The sequence below is a fragment of the Phascolarctos cinereus genome, unplaced genomic scaffold, assembly GCF_003287225.1.
Source record: "Phascolarctos cinereus isolate Bilbo 61053 unplaced genomic scaffold, phaCin_HiC Scaffold_5;HRSCAF=322, whole genome shotgun sequence".
In the NCBI taxonomy this organism is placed as follows: Eukaryota; Metazoa; Chordata; class Mammalia; order Diprotodontia; family Phascolarctidae; genus Phascolarctos; species Phascolarctos cinereus.
In genome coordinates, this window is record NW_027555958.1 from 383,713,726 (window position 1) to 383,733,722 (window position 19,997).

At 40.8% G+C, this 19,997-nt stretch overlaps 1 protein-coding gene across 4 annotated transcripts in view; it reads right to left on the reverse strand.

Moving 5' to 3' along the window:
- Positions 1-19,997, reverse strand: part of NR5A2 (nuclear receptor subfamily 5 group A member 2) — a 185,564-nt gene that overhangs the window by 88,738 nt on the left and 76,829 nt on the right. For all 4 annotated transcript variants that reach the window (XM_021003097.2, XM_021003102.2, XM_021003098.2 and 1 more), the window contains exon 5: positions 4,940-5,059. In XM_021003097.2, coding sequence (XP_020858756.1) covers positions 4,940-5,059 — 120 coding nt within the window. The remainder of the gene's footprint in view (positions 1-4,939; positions 5,060-19,997) is intronic.

Consider the following 19,997-nt stretch of genomic DNA (forward strand, 5'->3'; position numbering starts at 1 on the left):
CAAAAGCTCTAGAGGACCTCTCTCTCTCTCTCTGTCTTTTTTTTTTTTTTGGCTAGGCAATGGGGTCAAGTGACTTGCCTAGGGTCACACAGCTAGTAAGTGTTATGTGTCCGAGGCCGGATTTGAACTCAGGTCCTTCTGAATTCAAGGCCGGTGCTCTATCCACTGCACCACCTAGGTGCCCCTACCTCTATCCTCTCTTAATTCCATTTCTATTTATAACCACATCCACATAATTTTGCACTTTTTAATAGAGTGATGAAGGAAAAGTAGAGTCAAGAACATCACCAAAAAATACTGCACGCTCGAGAAAGAAAATTGGCTGGTCATGTGGCAGGAGTGAGGGCTAACCAGTGTGTCTCACTTATATCCCCAGAATGTTAAAAGCACCTGAGGAGGGCCCCTAGCACACTGGGAGAAACTCTTTTGTGAAGTTTTGAGAGGATATGGACATGAGGTGCCCAGGATGGGAAGACGAGGATAAGTCGCAATCTATATTACTGGAAGGAATGCCCACATCAGTGAGATCTCAGATAACATTTGGGAAACAATGTTTAAATTTAACTAAGGATGTTTCTACAATGAAATTGTTGTTTCCCCAGGAGCAAGGACCATCATTTCAGATTTTTCTGTTTCTCCCAAAGCACCTCCCATAAGGCAGGGCTCTCAATAGGTGCTCAATGAATATATGTTGATAGATTGATTTCCTTTCTTTAGTTGGGAGGTTGTTCCATAAGGTAAGAGTCACTGGCATATATGGTACCTATACTTGGCTCACCTCCCTTTTCCAGATTTCTGCTCAGTTGCATCAGAACATACCTTTGGTATGTTCCATGTGGTGGATGGGAAAGGGACCAGCTGCACACAATTTTAAAGGCCACAGTTTCCTGTGAGAAAGATAACCTTAAAGAATTGCTCAATAGGAATATTATTTAATTTTCCCCTACTGCTCTCTTTGATTTATTGTTGTTGCTGAATGGTTATTCAGTTGTGTCTGACTCTCCATGACCCCATTTGGGGCTTCTTGGCAGTGATACTGGAGTGGTCTGCCATTTCCTTCTCCAGCTCATTTTACAGATGAGGAAACTGAGGCCAACAGGGTTAAGTGACTTACCCAGGGTCACACAGCTAGTAAGTTGCTGAGGCTAGATTTGAACTCAGGGAGATGAGTCTTCTGGACTCCAGGCCCAGCACTCTATCCAATGCACCACCTAGCTGCCCCTTTGGGTTAGACTCCCTTCCATTACTTTGAAACTGAACTATGTCTGGATGTATGAGAGAAAGACAATCTACCTCCACATAAATATGACCGGGGCTGAAGGGTTTAAATATAGGAATCTGGATATCTCTGCATATATTTAATTTGCTACTTTCTGGAGATTGCTCCTAAGGGACTACATTATATTACTTGGCTTAAGCAATGTTGGCTTATCATGACATCTTTTGTGAGACTCAGCCTCAGTTTTCCTTCTTTAATCTCTCCCTCATTTGATTCATATTTGCTATACCCTTTCTTCTGATCTATGAATCATAATACTTTCATTGCAAAGCTCAAAGTGCTATATAAATGGGAATTATTATTGTTAGTATTATTATTAAAGTAACTTAATTATGTTGAAAACAGTGTTTAAGATATAGGAGACCCATGCATCTAAGTTTATGTAGATCTGAAATAAAGAGCTATTTCCATAATTACATATCTGCCTTATTTAAATCTTGGTTTCTGAATCATGATTCTTCCTCTATCATTTTCTTGCAGCTTCTAAGACATTCCCCCTCCTCCAGAACTTTGAGTTGTTTCTTATTGTTTTCAGGGTAAAATGCAAACTCCTTGGCCTGGCATTCAAGGCCCTCCATGATTTAACTCCTACTTACCTTCACAGCAGGTTTCTTTTAAAAATTACTTTACTTATTAAAATTTTAATTTATGAGATAAAACAAACATTTCCATTACATAGTGTAATTGAGAAAGATGATTGCATGTGAAACTGCAAATCTATTATATACAACTTGCTATTCCTTTTAAATATATAATAAAGTTATATAAATCTTTTTTTCTTCCATAACCTTGCATGTGTGTGTGTGACCTTTGGCAGTCAGCCTGTGGACCCCTTTTCAGAATAATGTTTATAAGTGTATAAAATAAAATACATAGGATTACAAAGGAAACCAATTATATTGAAATATACTTATCAAAATATTTTTTAAAAGCAATCCTATGGACTCTGGCTAAGAAGCCCTACTTTTACATAAGTGTATCACTCTCCTTCGTGTACTCTAAGTTGCAGCCAAACTGTGTTACTAGCATTTGCCTTAACTTAGCACTCCAATTTCGGCCCTTGCGCATTTACACAAGCCATCGACCACAGCTGGAGTGTATGCGCTCTTCATCTGGACCTTTGGGAAGTCTTCTCTTCCTTTAAGGCTTATCTCAGGTGCCATCTGTCTCATGAAGCCTTTCCTGATTCCCCCAACTGCTGATGCTTGTTTCCTTCTGAGATTATGGTGTATTATATAGTTTTCTATATATATCAGAAAACAGATCAAGAGCTGGGAGAGACCTTGAACATCATTTTGTCCAACCCTTTCATTTTACAGATGAAATAACTGAGACTCAGGGGTGAAACGCCTTGCTCATAGGCAGTAAGTGACAGGTTCAAGTTCAGGGTCTCTGCCTAAATCCAACAATCTTCCCCTGGATCTCTCTGTCTCTCTGTCTCTGTCTCTGTGTGTGTGTCTCTCTCTGTCTTTGTCTCTCTCTCTCTCTCTCTCTCTCTCTCTCTCTCTCTCTTCTCTCTCTCTCTCTCTGTCTCTCTGTCTCTCTGTCTCTCTCTCTCTCTGTCTCTCTGTCTCTCTCTCTCTCTCTCTCTGTCTCTCTCTCTCTCTCTCACACACACACACACACATACACACACGAACGTGTGCCTGCACAAAGGATGTTGGGCTCCCGACCTTCCCTTCCCTTCTTCTTCCAATAAAATGTAAGTCCCTTGAGGAGAGGGATTATTTATTTTGTATTCTCAGTGCTTGCATGTGGTAGGTGCTTAATAAATACATGCTGAATTAATCTGGATCTTGAGAACTAGTGACAGGACCCTTTCCACTTTCTGGCTGTGGCTATCAACCATGCTTTCCTAAGTGGCGTGTTGGGAGGCATCCCAACCGAACGGCACACATGTGGTTACAAGCTTGCACAAGCATACTCCTCTTGCAAAAGTGACGCCTCAAAGAGGAAGGTTTCTGCAATGTACTTACTGGGGCTCAAGGATGTAACAAGCAAGAATGCAAGTCCTTTCTGAGACCCAGAAGTACAGTCCTAGAGCTAGCTTTTAATTCTTTTTTTTTGGTTAGGTAATGGGGTTAAGTGACTTGCCCAGGGTCACACAGCTAGCAAGTGTTGTGTCTGAGGCCAGATTTGAATTCAGGTCCTCCTGAATCCAAGGCTGGTGCTCTATCCACTGTGCCACCTAGCTGTCCCCTGGCTTTTAATTTTGGCTTCAACGATCTTCCCAACTCTGACTCTACCCCAACTCTTGAGAGTAGACCTTTCACTTTATCTTGCCAGGAGTCTAGCTTGTAACCCACTTCCTGGGCACTAGCTCCAAGTCAACCCATAGGTTGCAAGGACCACTCACACCCTTTCAGGTCCTTGTTAGTTGCTAAATGTCAGTTCCTTGAGGGCAGAGACCATCTTGCCACCTTGCATTTGTATTCACAGTGCTTAGTTCTTATTTTCCTTCTTTCCCTCTTCCTCCCTTCCTTCCTTTCTCTTCCTTCCCTCCTTCCTTCCCTCCTTCCTTCCCTCCTTCCTTCCCTCCTTCCTTCCCTCCTTCCTTCCCTCCTTCCTTCCCTCCTTCCTTCCCTCCTTCCTTCCCTCCTTCCTTCCCTCCTTTCTTTCTTTCTTTCTTTCTTTCTTTCTTTCTTTCTTTCTTTCTTTCTTTCTTTCTTTCTTTCTTTCTTTCTTTCTTTCTTTCTTTCTTTCTTTCTTTCTTTCTTTTTCTTTCTTTCTTTCCTTCTTTCCTTCTTTCCTTCTTTCCTTTTCTTTCTTCTTTCTTTCTTCTTTCTTTCTTTCTTTCTCTTTCTTCTTTCTTCTTTCTTCTTCTTTCTCTTCTTTCTTTCTTCTTTCTCTCTTTTCTTCTTTTCTTCTTTCTTCTTTTCTCCTTTCTCTTTCTCTTTTCTTTCTTTTTCCTTTCTTTCTTTCTTCTTTCTTCTTTTTTCTTTCTTTTTCTTTCTTTCCTCTCTCACTTCTCTGCACTTTCACTGTCTTTTCTCTTCCCCTCTCTGTTCTCTCTCTCTCTCCTTCTCTCTCTCTCTCTCTCTCTCTCTCTCTCTCTCTCTCTCTCTCTCTTCTCTCTCTCCCCCTCCCTCCTTCCTTCCCTCCTTCCTACTATTTGCCAGGCACTGTGCTAAGTGCTGGGGATACAAAGAAAGGTAAAAGACAGTTCCTGCTCTCAAGAAGCTCACAATAATGCTATTATCTATCATTCATCTTTCTCTATCATCTCTCTGTCTCTCTTTGTCTCTATCTATCTATCTATCTATCTATCTATCTATCTCTATCTATCTATCTATCATCTATCTGTCTGTCTGTCTATTTCTCATCTATCTAGCTGTCAATTTACCTACACATCTATTGATTATCTATCTGTCCATCCAACCAAGAAGCAGAACTCCTTGAAATAGCCTTCCCATAACTTCTAATCATCACAGCATACACCAGGTCAGAAAAAGGAGAGTGCTTATGATTATGTTTGCTCTTTGGAAGTTTATCTGTAATCATCAGACTAGGAACAGAGTACACAAAGTCATCTTTTTAAATTGTGTGGAGCCAGTCTCTCCATTTTGAAGCACAGGAGTGCTTCTGACTGAGTTAGATTCCGGCCATTCTGAACATGCTTAATAAAAAGACACTTTCCCCCTTCAGTGCCTCTACACTCACTTGTTGCCCAGTAACCAGGAAGATTGAGCCTTCCTTTCCATGTACCACTTGTCGGTAAATGTGATCAAGAATTAGGAGTTCACTCCAGCAGTTCTGAAGCAGCTTCATTTGGTCATCAACCTGTAAAAGAAACAGAAGGAATTTCACTATATGTACATATACAATATCTATTTTTTGTGCATAAGTCTCGGTTTAGAGGAAAGTGGGCTTGCTTAGGTGATTTAAGGATAGCACTGCACAGATATGCAGACCTTAACCAAGCAGACCATTGTTTTTCAAAACAAAAGCTCAGGCCATGTATAAATACTTAAAGTACTTATGATCAATGAACTTCTAAGAAAAGGCAATCCATCAGAGTTGTAGGTAGAACATTAATAGAGCTATTAAGGTCTGCTCATCGAAGGTTTGGGCATCTTAGATTGTGAAATAGTGAGTGATCCACAGGCACCATTATAATAATGCTAAGTAGCCCATGTTTGTATACCTGAAGGTTAATTTATTGAACGATCATTGAAAGAAGTAAATATTTTGTTCTATCAGGCAGCCAAATGGGGAGAATTTTTTTTGATCCAGTGGAATCATCGGTTCAGGGAACTCTCAGTGTGGAAACTCCTTACACAGATACATATTGGCAACTCCTCAGCAACTTTAATTTTTAGTGATTTGCCTGAGGCATTGAGCAATGAAGTGATTTGCCCATGATTACACAGCTAGTTATGTCAGAGGCAGAACTCAACCCAGGTCTTCCAGGCTTTTCTCCTTTATGTCCTATGTCTCGTTGACTATGGGTGGAATTTATATGCAAGAAAATTAGAGAGTTTGTGTGGTACAGTGAGAAGGTTACTAGATTTGGAGTCCTGAATTCAAATGTTATTTGTGAAATTCAAATGGGATAATACATACAAAGCACTGTATAAATGTTACTAATTTTTCTTAAAATTTTTTGCTTATCTCAAATACAATACCCTAATGCTAAATATATGTACACACACATCAATAAAAGTTAGTCTATTTTTTTGATCTGTCTCTCTCTGTCTCTGACTTTCCTCTCTCTCCTCTCCTTTCTCTTTTGTCCCCCCATCTGTCTATCTCTATCTTTCCTTCCCAGCTAAGTCCTTGGAGTCATAAAACTAAATTTGGATGGAAAGAGATATTTCCTCTTGCCTCCCTCTTTCTTCTGGGTTTCCAATCTACAAGCTAATTTGATATTAAGCATAGCTAACATTCAGATTGTACTTTAAGGTTTGTAAAGTGCTTTACAAATATTACTGATATGGGATGTAGGTGCTATTAATATCCCTGTTTTGCAGATGAGGAAACTAAGGCAAATAGAGGTCAAGTGACTTGCCTAGGGTCACACAGCTAGCAAATGTCTGAGGCAGGATTCAAACTCGTATCTTCCTGATTCCAAATCCAGTACTCTCTCCACTGTGCCTCCCAGCTAATGCTGAGAGGTAAATACCCACCTTTTAGGGTAGTGATTTCCAGTGCTCATGTTCTGAAGGATCAAGATGTCTCTACTCCTTATCCCAAGGGAGTGTTAAGATTTCTCAAAGCATTATTTATTTAAATCATTTAAACACACACAAATTTAGAGAAACTCTGGGTGCAGCTGCTTAAGAAGAGGATTCTACTTAGTTTTAATGGTCAATTTGCAGTGAGAGGGCCTGGGTTCAAATGCAAGCTGTGCTACCAAACTACCTGCCTGGCCTTGAACAAGGTACTTGACTAGTGTGGCCTCAATTTCATCCTCCATAAAATGAGGGATTAAGACTAGTTCTTCTGTTGATTATTTCCTCTTTGTCCTGTATATAGGCTGTATATAGCTTGCTTTGAATATATTTGTTCGCATGTTGTCTCCTCTGTTAGACTGTAACCTCCTTGAGGACAGGGACTGTCTTTTGGCTCTTTTTGTATACCCAGCACTTACCACAGTAGGCACTTACTAAGAGCACATTAAAGCATATTAAGCATGCAGTAGGTGCTTAATAAATGTTCACTGAATTAAATGGAAATAAATTGAATTGAACCTCTAATGTCCCTTCTAGCTCTAAATGTACAGATGGAATGCTATACTTTGGGAGGTTGAAGCTGATATCTCAAGGAACCTTAGCTATTTTTAAAGCACTGTGGCCAATTCTATAACCATTAGTTCAAGGTAGGCCCATGGAAGTTTGGGTGGCATCATGACCTTCTTACCATATGTCAATAGTCAAGCCTGGTACAAAGCCTGAGAAAAATTAAAATGAGGATGTTTGGGGACTTGGTAACGAGGGACAAAGAGGGGCCAGCCATTCCCAAGCCCATCCTAATTCAACAAATTACAAGCAGGTGGGTGAGGACTGTTATATACCACCCTCTCCTTTAGCCCCATGCCGATACCCTAAAGATGTCATTGACTGCCCAGGGCTGTGTTTTGTAGTTACACAGAGTTTCCTAGTACAAAATCACTGCATTTGGAGTGAGATCTCCAAAGCCTCATGCAGGATTACACTTCCAAGTCTGCAGCAGCTCATTTAGGCACTCCTTAGATGTTCCTTAAAATAACTACTAAGAGGTAAAGGCCACACTTCTGATCATCTCAATGTCATAGCCATGGGGCATAATTCCAGGAAACAACTATCTCAAGTGCATGTGTGTGTATGTGTGTGTGTGTGTGTGTGTGTGTGTGTGTGTGTGTGTGTGTGTGTGACTTCCATACAAAGTTTTGATTTTCTGCAGTTCATCACATTACTATTCCAGCAAATAGGCTTACCATAAAGTTATTAACCTGTAGTAGTTAGTATAGACACACGATGTTATACCTTCACCGTGATTAATTACTTCTAACAAAAGAATTATGTATTATTGAGCAGATTATTCCTAATAATTTATCAGGTGAATTAATTTATTTCTAATAAAATAATTACTAGCATTTCTATAGTATTTTAAGTTTTACAAAGTGCTTTACAAATATTTCATTTGATCTTCATAACAACCTTAGGAGGAAGGTGCTATTATTATCCCCTTTTTATACATGAGAAGACTGAGGCTAAGAGAGGGTAAGGGCTTAGGGTTGCACAGTTAGTCGGTGTGTGAGGCAGGATCTGAACTCAGGTCATCCTGACTACAGGATGAATGTACTAAGTCCTATGCCACACTACCCTGTGCCATCTTAGAGTTATGTTGTTCTTTTGTCTGAGGAGTTCAAAATATTGTACCAATGCTGTTTCACAAAGACTCACAACAGAGGCATTTATTACTCCAATTTTACAGATGGAAGAATTAAGGAAGGAAGGAATAGCAAAATGAAAAAAAAAACTTGTAGCCCTAGAGGGAAAGTTAAAGTTGCAGCTTTCCATCTAAATTTTGTATCCTCTGTTTTCATAAAAAAAATGGGACCAGGAAGATGTACAGAAAAATACCTTTTCAAACACAAGCCCATATAAAATTGTAAAATCAGAAATCTGACTCCCTTTATCATTCTTCGCACTTGTTAGAGAAAACCTCTTTAAGCAGATGTATTTTATACCCAATATGAAGGAAAAAAGGGGGCAGGGGACGGGGGCAGGGTCTGCAAAACAACGGCTTTGCTCCTAGCTCCTGTTTGTGTTTTCTTTCTTTAGCTATTGCCATGACAACTGAAGCCTAATACACCTGGACCACATGATTCAGCACTTCATCATCTAGTGTTTCATGAGTTCTAGTCTTATCTTGACTCTGACCCCTATTTACAGATCGTAAGCTCTCTGAGACCAGAGACTATGCCTTTGATTCCATAGCGCCGGGTCCACAGCTGATGACAGGATTAATAGTTATAATTGACATTTGTTTGTTGTGAACCAAACCTGTGATTTCATGGGCATAAAGAGCCTTTTTTAACCAATGCAGATCAGCAGCTACTGAGCAACTTTTAGTGTTAGAGCTGTCTGGGGCACTAAGATGTTGTCAATCAGTCGATCAATCAATATTTATTAAGCACCTAGTATGGCAATGTATGCCATACTACAGCTGGCATACTAGGCAATGTTCAAAAAGAGGTAGAAGACAGCCCCTGCCCTCACAGAGTTTACAACCTAAGACTTGCCAGGTTCACACAGTCAGTCCATGTCAGAGATGAGACTTGACTCAGGTCTTGCCAATTTCTAGGCTAGTTGTCTACACCCTGCAACATGACCACCTCTCAGTATTGATTTCAAAGATCTTGAATTACTAAATGGATGTAGTTTTTACACTTCCCAGGGACATTTTCTTTTCTTCTTCTTCTTCTTCTTCTTCTTCTTCTTCTTCTTCTTCTTCTTCTTCTTCTTCTTCTCTTCTTCTTCTTCTTCTTCTTCTTCTTCTCCTTCTTCTCCTCCTCCTCCTCCTCCTCGTTCTTCTTCTTCTTCTTCTTCTTCTTCTTCTTCTCTTCTTTCTCCTCCTCCTCCCTTCTTCTTCTCTTCTTCTTCTTCTTCTTCTTCTTCTTCTTCTTCTTCTTCTCCTTCTCCTCCTCCTCCTCCTCCTCTCCTCCTCTTCTTCTTCTTCTTTTTCTTCTTCTCTTCTTCTTCTCTCTTCTTCTCCTCCTTCTCCTCCTCCTCCTCCTCCTCCTCCTCCTTCTTCTTTTTCTTCTTCTTCTTCTTCTACTTCTCCTTCTCTCCTCCTCCTCCTCCTCCTCCTCCTCCTCCTCCCTCCTCCTCCTCCTCCTCCTCCTCCTCCTCCTCCTCCTCCTCCTCCTCCTCCTCCTCCCTTCTTCTTCTTCTTCTTCTTCTTCTTCTTCTTCTTCTTCTTCTTCTTCTTCTTCTTCTTCTTCTTCTTCTTCTCTTCTTCTTCTTCTTCTTCTTCTTCTTCTTCCTCTTCTTTTTTGAGGCAATCAGGGTTAAGTGACTTGCCCAGAACACACAGCTAGTAAGTATCTGAGGCTTGATTCTAAATCAGGCCCTCCTGATTCTAGGGCTGGCACTCTATCCATTGTACCACCTAGCTAACTACTGGAGTCTATTGAATGGGATGGATGCTGTGGTCAGACCTGTGCCTTAGGAATATCTATTTGAAAACTGAGTGGAGAACAAATTGGAGTTGGGAGAAGCTTGAGTCAGGGAGACTAACCAGCAGACCCTGGCAATAGTTCAGGTGTGACGTGATGAGAACGTACAGCTGGGTGGTGGTAGCGTCAGAGGAGAGAAGAGGGAATATATGAGAGATATTATAATAAAATTAGAAACAATAGGACTTGACAACTGGTTGGAAATGGGGGGGATTTTCCTGAAGAATTTGTGGTTTGACCATTTTCATAAATGATTGATTACTTGACATGTTGCAATATCAAGGAAGTCAACGGCGGCTTCATTGCCAGCTCTGTTCACGTCTGAGGGGAGCATATACTTTATGCTTGTCTGTCATAGCCATGAGTAAGAGGAAAGGGTTACTATGTTGTCAGTTCTTCATTATCTGTAGATAAGAAGTTTGGGCATTCTCAAGATAATTTTCATTAAGAAAATAAGTGAGAAAAAAGGTAAACAATGTACTTATGTTGGCCAGATTATCAGTGTATAAATACTGTCAATAAAATGACCTTGGGTGGCATTTGGGGGGGTGGGGATGGCAGTGGGGATGGAGAATTCAGAGGTGGGGTGGGGAGGTTGGGAAAATCATTTTAATTGTGCAGTGAAGACTCTCACCAGTTGGCTGCACCATCCTATATAACCCTGCATTATCAGCTATGATAAAGGAAGGACTTTATCTCAGAAATGCTGTTAGTCATCTGAGAAACTCTTTGTATTGATGTGATAGCTGAGAGTCTAAAGTCATACAAGAGGCAGATTGTTGTGAGACACAACTTCCCACAACTCAGAATTGTTAATCATTATCCACTTTTGCTTTCTCAGAAGAACAGTGAATTTAGTAAACACCAAAATGAAGAAAAATGTGTATATCTCTCCTAGGCAGACTTCATCCTTATCAACACACCTCATTGTTCTTTTCTCACACCCCAGCTTTTAATAAATGCTTGAAATAACTGAGACTTTATGTCAGTTTTACTCATGCAAAGGTGTTTTAAAATCAATCTACTTAGAATCATGGTGATTCCTGGGCTTCGAGGATTGTACACTTAGGGAAGCATTTGGCTGGTTGTGACTGGCATTTTCCTAGGATGATACAGCTGGAGTTGTAATGGGTTTCAGGGACCAGCTAGTCCAACTTCCTCATTTTGCAAATGAGGAAATTTGAGGCCCATGGGGGTTAAGTGATTTGCTCCTCCTTACCTAGCATCGGAGTCAAGACTTGAATCCAGCTCCTCTGAGTCTATTGTGACACATTGTCACCATTTTCAAGTTTTAAACTCTCCAGCTGCACAAAACTAAAAGTCATGTTAGTGTTTCATTTTGATGAACAGTATGGCTATGACTTCGGCTTTAAGTTAGGCACTAATTACCTAGTCACTGTATCTTTTGTTAGTAAATAAGATTTAAGAAGATATTTAATGACCAAGCCAGAAATGTCCTTTAATGATTAAGGTTGAATTGATTTCTATTAACTTCGAATAATTTGAACCCTGAATAATCAAAACTCAGGATGGCAATAATACCAGGCACTTTTTTAAGAAATTCATTTCATTCTCTTTTTCTAAACATATTTACGATCCCTTGGAGAATCAAAAATAGAATAAAATTTTTGAAAATGCACCTACTATGTGGAAATCATTAAGAACAGGAGGCGTGCAATTACCCAGATCTATGACTGCTATTAAAAAAGAGTTGGATGGTTATCTACAACCTCCACAATAAACTGCTACAAAGTCCAAGAAAATGATTTAACATTAGCAATGATTAAACCAGCTCCAAAAACAGGACCGCATGAGAGAATGAACAGCCAGTAAAACTCCCTTCTTGATTGATGCAATACGCAAAAGATTTACAAATGAGAAGTTCTTGACTGGCTCGAGATAAGCAGCAAAGATGCTGATGGACTTCATAATTGGGTTACTGTTATTTCATAATGCAATAAACTGTCTTGATTATCATGTGTCACCAGGAAAACAGGGGCAGCATGGCTTATTTCTTTTTTTTAATTGAGTACTGAGGTGTACTCTGGGGCGAGCTCTTTCAGCATGGGTAGGGCGATGCGGGGATAGGGAGATTAGAGGTGTTTGGGGCCTTTCCCCATTTTCACCAATGTACTAGAAGTTAAGGCTTCATTACCTCATGTCTTGATTACTGCAATAGTTTTCCTTCCTCCCATTTTCTCTTTCTCCATTCTAGTTACAGAGGCTGGAATCAACTTCCTTAAATATTTCTTCACATATATATGTGTATATATATTATATATATCTATAAAATTATTTCTTCATATATAAACTTCATCAAGTCCTTCAAAACCTCTCGCTGATTGAGTCTACCCTGTCTCATGGACCTCCCTTTTCATTACTAATAAGTATTTGTTAAGCAGCTACTAGGTACTAGACACTACCTGAGCTCTGGGGATATAAAGAAAGGCAAAAGCCTACCTCTGCTCCCAAGAAACTCACCATCTAATCGGGGAGACAGTGGGAAAACAGCTATGTTCAAACAGACTATAGACAGCATAAAGTAGAGATAATCTAGAGGGAAGGCACTAGTATTAATACTAGGAAAGGTTTCTTATAGAAGGTGGGACTCCTTCAGAAAAGAGGATCAATTTCCTGTACCTTGCACATGACTGTCCAGTGCAAACACCATCTCCCCTTTTTAGAATGTACTTCCTGTTCAGCTGTGCCAATGACGTTCACCATCCCCCTTTCCCAAGAACCTATCTTCAATTAGGGTTCTACACTGTGAGTATTCAGCAAATGCTCCTGAGACAATGATTAACTAATGGGGTGATCTTGCATCAGACTCAGTTCCCATGCCAAGGCACCATAGGGCCATAGATTTAGAGCTGAAAGGAATGTCAGAGGCCAGCTGGTCTACCCTGACCATTTTACAGATGGTTTGACACCAAAGGCAAGAGAGTGGTCACGAAATCACCCAACCGTGCACACGAAGTGTGTATGTATATGTATATATACGTATATGGCATATGTATGTAAACCATATTAGTAATGCTCCACCTATTTTGTAGTCAGACTTCTGATAATCTTACTTCTCAATTATATTATATGTACTCACACATTTATACCATCCATCCATAGCTATACATACATAGGTGTATGTGTGTATATGTATATGTGTATATATGTATACGTATATATACAATGTGTATGTATATTTGTCCTAAGTCCCCAGCTAAAATCCCACTTTCTACAGGAAGCTTTTCCTGATAATACTTCTAGTACCTTCCCTCTGTTTATTGCTTCCTATTTATTGTATATATATTGTTTGTACAGAGTAGTTTTATGTTCTCTCCCCCATTAGATTTGTTTTTTAGGCAATCAGGGCTAAGCGACTTGCCCAGGGTCCCACAGCTAGTAAGTGTCAGGCTTGATTTGAACTCAAGTCCTCCTGACTACATGGCCGGTGTTCAATCCACTGCACCACCTAGCTTCCCCATGCAGGTAGTATGAGAAAAGACATGTTTGTTGGTCATCCCACTGCCCAGTGGATTTACTAGCACAAGGCTGAAGGTGCCTATATTTATTCAACAAACATTTATTAAACACTGGCTTCGACTGTCCTTAAATACATATGTGAAGAGGTAACTTCCCTATTCAGTCAACTCCAGCGTCTTCTTATTACCTCTAGGATCAACTATAAACTCTTCTATTTAGCTTTCAAAGCATTTCACAGCCTTATCCCAACCTATAATTCCAGCCTCAGTGGATGTTAGTGTTTCTGTCTCTTTCTGTGTCTTTGTGTCTCTGTTTTTGTCTCTCTCTGTCTCTGTCTCTCTCCTCTGGTCTCTCTGTCTCTGTCTTTCTTCTCTCTCTCTGTCTCTGTCTCTGTCACTCTCTGTCTTTCTCTGTCTCTTTGTCTCTGTGCCTCTTTCTCTCTGACTCTCTCCTCTGTCTCTCTGTCTCTGTCTTTCTTCTCTCTCTCTGTCTCTGTCACTCTCTGTCTTTCTGTCTCTTTGTCTCTGTCTCTGTCTCTCTCTCTGTTTCTCTGTCTCTCTGTCTCTTTCTCTTCTCTCTCCTCTGTCTCTGTCTCTGTCACTCTCTGTCTTTCTCTGTCTCTTTGTCTCTGTGCCTCTTTCTCTCTGACTCTCCTCTGTCTCTCTGTCTCTGTCTTTCTTCTCTCTCTCTGTCTCTGTCACTCTCTGTCTCTGTCTCTCTCTCTGTTTCTCTGTCTCTCTGTCTCTTTCTCTTCTCTCTCCTCTGTCTCTGTCTCTGTCACTCTCTGTCTTTCTCTGTCTCTTTGTGCCTCTTTCTCTCTGTCTCTCTCCTCTGTCTCTCTGTCTCTGTCTTTCTTCTGTCTCTCTGTCTCTGTCACTCTCTGTCTTTCTCTGTCTCTTTATCTCTCTCTGTCTCTCTCTCTGTTTCTGTCTCTCTGTCTCTTTCTCTTCTCTCTCCTTTGTCTCTGTCACTCTCTGTCTTTCTCTGTCTCTTTGTCTCTGTGCCTCTTTCTCTCTGTCTCTCTCCTCTGTCTCTCTGTCTCTGTCTTTCTTCTCTCTCTCTCTCTCTCTGTCACTCTCTGTCTTTCTCTGTCTCTTTGTCTCTGTGCCTCTTTCTGTCTCTCTCCTCTGGTCTTTCTGTCTCTGTCTTTCTTCTCTCTCTCTGTCTCTGTCTCTTTTTCTTCTCTCTTCTCTGTCTGTCTCTGTCACTCTCTGTCTTTCTCTGTCTCTTTGTCTCTGTGCCTCTTTCTCTCTGTCTCTCTCCTCTGGTCTCTCTGTCTCTGTCTTTCTTCTCTCTCTCTGTCTCTGTCACTCTCTGTCTTTCTCTGTCTCTTTCACTCTATGTCTTTCTCTGTCTCTTTGTCTCTCTCTCTGTTTCTGTCTCTCTGTCTCTCTTCTCTCTCCTCTGTCTCGGTCTCTATCACTCTCTGTCTTTCTCTGTCTCTTTGTCTCTGTCCCTCTCTTGCTCTCTGTTTCTCTGTCTCTCTCTCCCTCTCTCCTAGCCAACCTGGCCTTCTCTCTATTCCTCACTTAGCTCCATGTTTTTACATTACCTTTTCACCATGACTGGGATGGATATATTCTCTCCTTATTGAATCCCTCTGTTACTTCAAGAGGAGTCTCAAAGATCAGCTTGTATATGAAGCCTTTCCTGATGCCCCCAGATACTTTGCATTTGTTCCCTTAATATGTAATCTGTACATGCTCACAAATGTACTTGCTGTCCCCATTAAAACATCAGCTCTTTCTAAGCACTGTTTCCTTCATTGTATTGGTGTCCTCAGTTCCTAACATGACGCTTGGCCCACATTAGGTGCTTAATAAATGTTGATTGATTAGGCTTGTCCTGTTTGTCCCCATAGGTCAGAACTAGAAGTAATGGGTAAAAGCTATAAGAGGCAAATTCACACTTGATGTTAGAGAAAAAATAACTTAAGAATTAGAGCTGTCTATAAGAAGACTAGGGGCAGCTAGATGGCTCAGCAAAGAGTTGGGCCTGGAGTCGAGAAGACCTGAGTTCAAATCCAGCCTCAGACACTTACTAGCTGGGTAGCCCTGGGCAAATCACTCAATCTCTTAATTCACTGGAGAAGGAAATGGCAAACCACTCCAGTATCTTTGCCAAGAAAAACACATGGAAGTATGGTCTACTGGGTCATGAGAATCAGACATGGCTGAGCAACACCAAGAATGAGAAGACTGGGGTGCCTTGGGAGGTAGTACAGGTCTTCAGACAAAGCCAGTGTGACCACTCGGAGATGTGTCACGTAGTGGTTGGATTTTCGGGAACAAGTTGGACTACATGGTGGTCGAGTTCCTTTCCTAACTTTGAAATTCTATCTTTTTTTTTTTTTCATTTTGTGAGAATGAAATCAGCACTTACAGCTGGGAAACAGGAGGAGGACAGGAAATCAATGAAGAGAAAGTAAGAAGGAATGATGAGCCAAAGGAGGAAACTGAGAGGAGGGGTTAGATGAGCACTGGAAGGAAAGGAAAATAAAGGATGCTAGCTCAAGGTTCAAGGGAAAGGGTTTACTTGTATTTTGGAATAGGAGAGACCCAAGCATCTGTGCAGGCAGGAGGGAAGGAGCCTACAGAGAGCGAGATACTGAAGATGAGAAAGGAAGTGAATGATCAAGAGAACAGGTTCTGGAAGGATACAGGAGGGGATAGGATCAAGGGCGGGAGAAGAGGGGTTACCTTGACAGAGATGAGGGGCAATTCATCCTCTGGGAAGAAGGTGGGCATAGGAGAAGACATATGGTACAAGGAGAGTGGGAACAAGCATTTATTTTTGACAAATATTACCTCATTTGATCCTCACAACAACCTTGGGAGGTAGGTGCTTTCATCCTCATTTTACAGATGGGGAAACCGAGGCAATTAGCAATTTAGTGACTTGGCCAGGATCACACAGCTAGTAAGTGTCTGAGGCCAGATTTGAATTCAAGTCTTCCTGTCTCTATACACTTTATCACCTAGCTGCCATAGGGAGAATGAAAGATTAAAAACGTCAAGATGAATGGCCTCAGTCTTTTGAGTAAAATAGAATGTGACGTTATTTGATGAGAATGAGGGATTGAGGGAGGAGTTGTGCGCTAAAAGAGAGAGCAGAAAATGAATGAACAAATGAAATGAATGAGTGAATGAATGAACCCTGCTGTCATTTATTATCACAGGGTTCAATGTGCCTTTTTTGTTGTTCAGTCATTTCAGTCATATCTGACTCTTCGTGACCCCATTTGAGGTTTTCTTGGCAAAGATACTTGAGTGGTCTGCCATTTCCTTTTCCAGCTCATTTTACAGATGAGGAAACTGAGGCAAACTGGATTAAGTGACTTGTCCAGGGTCACACAGCTAGTAAGTGTCTGAGGCTGGATTTGAATTCAAGAAGATAAATCTCCCTGACTCCAAACCCAGTGCTCTATCTACTGTGCCACCTAGCTGCCCCCCAATGTGCCATACATACCTCTAATATTGGAAATTGAATTCCCCAGTGTGAATCGTTATTCCACTTAAATCTGCTCCCATGATTCACAATACCTCTCACAACACTTTTGCTAATTTCTGCTAATAAAAAAAAAACAGCTTCAAAAGTAGCAAATATAATGTAGAGTTAGGTAACTGCCTTTATCTAGGATTTCAAGCCGTATTAGAAATATAGCACCTATTTTAGACTTCTGATCATCTCAGTCCTCCAGCTCTGTAAGGGAACAGGTTCTCTCTGTGGTAAATAGCTAGCACAAAGCCCATGTACTATGTTCTCTAGATAGGGAGAGCCCCCTCAGACCACCGTGGAGATGACTGTGCTTAAAGGAAGGCAGCACCTTAGACTACCAGGTGACTGATTATACCTAACAGAAGAATTCTAAAAAGCGGAGGAAGCCTTCTACTTGTTTTCTGGTTCTTTAGCTTTGTAATCTGGCAGCATTTAGAATCGAGAAAAAAATGTCCTGTATACAAAAGTAAGTTCTGAGGGTGTTACTGTATAACAGCCCAGTAGAATGGGGGCAGCTAGGTGGCGCAGTGTACAGAGTGCCAGGCAAGTCTAGAGTTCATCTTCCTGAGTTCAAATCCAGCCTCAGACACTTACTAAGTGACTCTGGGGAGGTCACTTAACCATTTTGCCTCAGTTTCCTCATCGGTAAAATGAGCTGGAGAAGGAAATGGTAAATCACTTCAGTATCTCTGCCAAGAAAACCCCAAATTGAATCATAAAGAGTCTGAAATGACTCAAAAGCCACAGAACAAGTGATCCTTTTAATAGTGATCCTGAAAGGGGGTAGCCAGGTTGCATGGTGTATCCACCAGCACCAGCCCTGGATTCAGGAGGACCTGAGTTCAAATCTGGCTTCAGACACATAACACTTACTAGCTGTGTGACCCTGGGCAAGTCACTTAACCCCATTGCCTAACCAAAAATAAAATAAAATTAAATTAAATTAAAAAAATGACTTGAATCATCAGGAAAAAGGTTATGGGATGGAATTCAATGGTTCACGTATTGTCTGTTTCTCATGAAACTAGATGCTGTATATGAGGTCAGACTCGTGGTCCATTGAACTCAATATTTTATCTCTGATGGAGACAGCAAGGAATGGTTTGTAAGAAAGCAAGTTTGCCTTCTCCGATAAAGAGGACAACACCCAACCAGCACGATGGCAGCCCAATATTCTTTGGTCTTTATCCTTGATACTTTGAAGTTTCTAGCTGGGGAGGCAAACTTGCTCTCTTTTGAGCTATTCCAGTTCTGCTGTGTGAGATGTTTTGGGGAATACCAGACAGGAAGTGACAAGCAGTATCCCTCTCATCAGCATCTCCTCTCCATCCTCCACACCATTGCCAAAGATATCTCTAAAGCACAGCTCTAACCACTCCTTTATCTTTAAAACTTGTTTGCCTCAGTTTCTCATCTATAAAATGGTCTGGAGAAAGAAATAGCAAACCACTCCTGTATTTTTGCCAAGAAAAACCCAAACTGGATCACAGAGTCTGGCCTTTAGGACTGAGCTCAAACTTCCCTGTTTGGTACTTAAAGCCTTTCACAACCTGATTCCAACCTACTTTCCCGGGCATATTACACAGTGCTCCCCTTCATGAACCCTCTGAATCTTCTCGCTGTTTCTCACATTTAACATTCCACCTTCTTTCTCTGTGTCTTTTCAAACACTGTCCCTCAAGCCTGGGTGTACCCTCTTCATCTAGACTTCTTATAAACCCCAATCCAGCTTAAGTACCATCTTCTACAGGAGGAAGGAAAGGAAGAAAACAAGTATTCATTAAGTTTATTATATGCCAGGCACTGTGCTAAGTGCTTTATAAGTATCACCTCATTTGTATGTGATCCTCACAACAGCTTTATTATTATTCCCATTTTACAGCTGAGGAAACTGAAGAAGATAGAAGTGAAGTGATTTGCTGGTAAATGACAGATAGTAATTGTCTAAGGCTAGATTTGAACTCAGGTCTTCTTGACTCTAGACCTAGGACTCTATTCACTGTGCTACCTAATGGCCTCTAGCATCTGAGGTTTTTCCTGATCCCTACAGTTGCTTATGCCTCCCCCTGAGATCACCTTGTAATTATTTTTTACATTTGTATATACTTATGGGTGTGTGTGGTGTTTCCCCTTTTAAAATGTAAGCTTCTTGGGGACCAGGGCTGTTTTATTTTTGTCCTTGTCATTTTAGCTGGCACAGAACAGGTGTTTGATAAATGCTTATCGATTGATTGATTGCAGTTTAGCAGGCTAAGTGATGTGATTTCAACAACTAGATGCCTCCTAAGTTCTATGGTATATGAATTCCAGAGGAATATGTTTTTTTTCCAAGCTCAGGAAGCCACATAGTGAGAATGCAGTGGTCTCTGGCTGCCAGATAACCCCAACCCTCTGTCCCCAGCCCAGATACATGGTGCTGATGGAGAAGAGGGTTATCTCTTCTGGGGAAAGGGAACTTAATATTACCTAATTTTACTCCATGCTATGAAGCATGGTGCCTCCAGAAATGGGTAGAGTACACTCACTCTTTGGCCAACTTTGCTTCTCTGCTCATCAGAGACAATCAAAAATTCTTCTAAGGTATCTAGTTCATTAGATCAGAGAACCACAGAATGGGAAAGCTGGAGGAGACTTTAGTAGTCATCTAGTGTAATAATGCCTTGGAGGAGACAAGAAAAACCCAAGCTTCACAAATCCATTTTGCGGATTTCTTGTTTTCCTAGAATGTTTTATTTTTATGGTAGCAGCTCCTGCTTTGCAGGCATGTTGCAAGGATCAAAGGAGCACTCTGAAAACTTTAAAGCTCAATTTCAATGTTAGTCATTACTATTGTTTTATAGGAATATGCAAGAAAGTAGGCAGAATGGGATAGTTGGATTTAGAGCATCTGGGGTACCAGAAAAGGCTCACTCTAGGAGGTGATTCTTGAGTTAACTTTTGAAAGATTATGAAAGATCTGTTCTCAGGGCCAACCAACAAATGTTTTATTGAGTGCCTATTATGTGTAATTACAGAACTATAAAGGAAAGATCTTAATATCACCAATAACCACGATGGTGTGGTTACTGATCTAGAGCC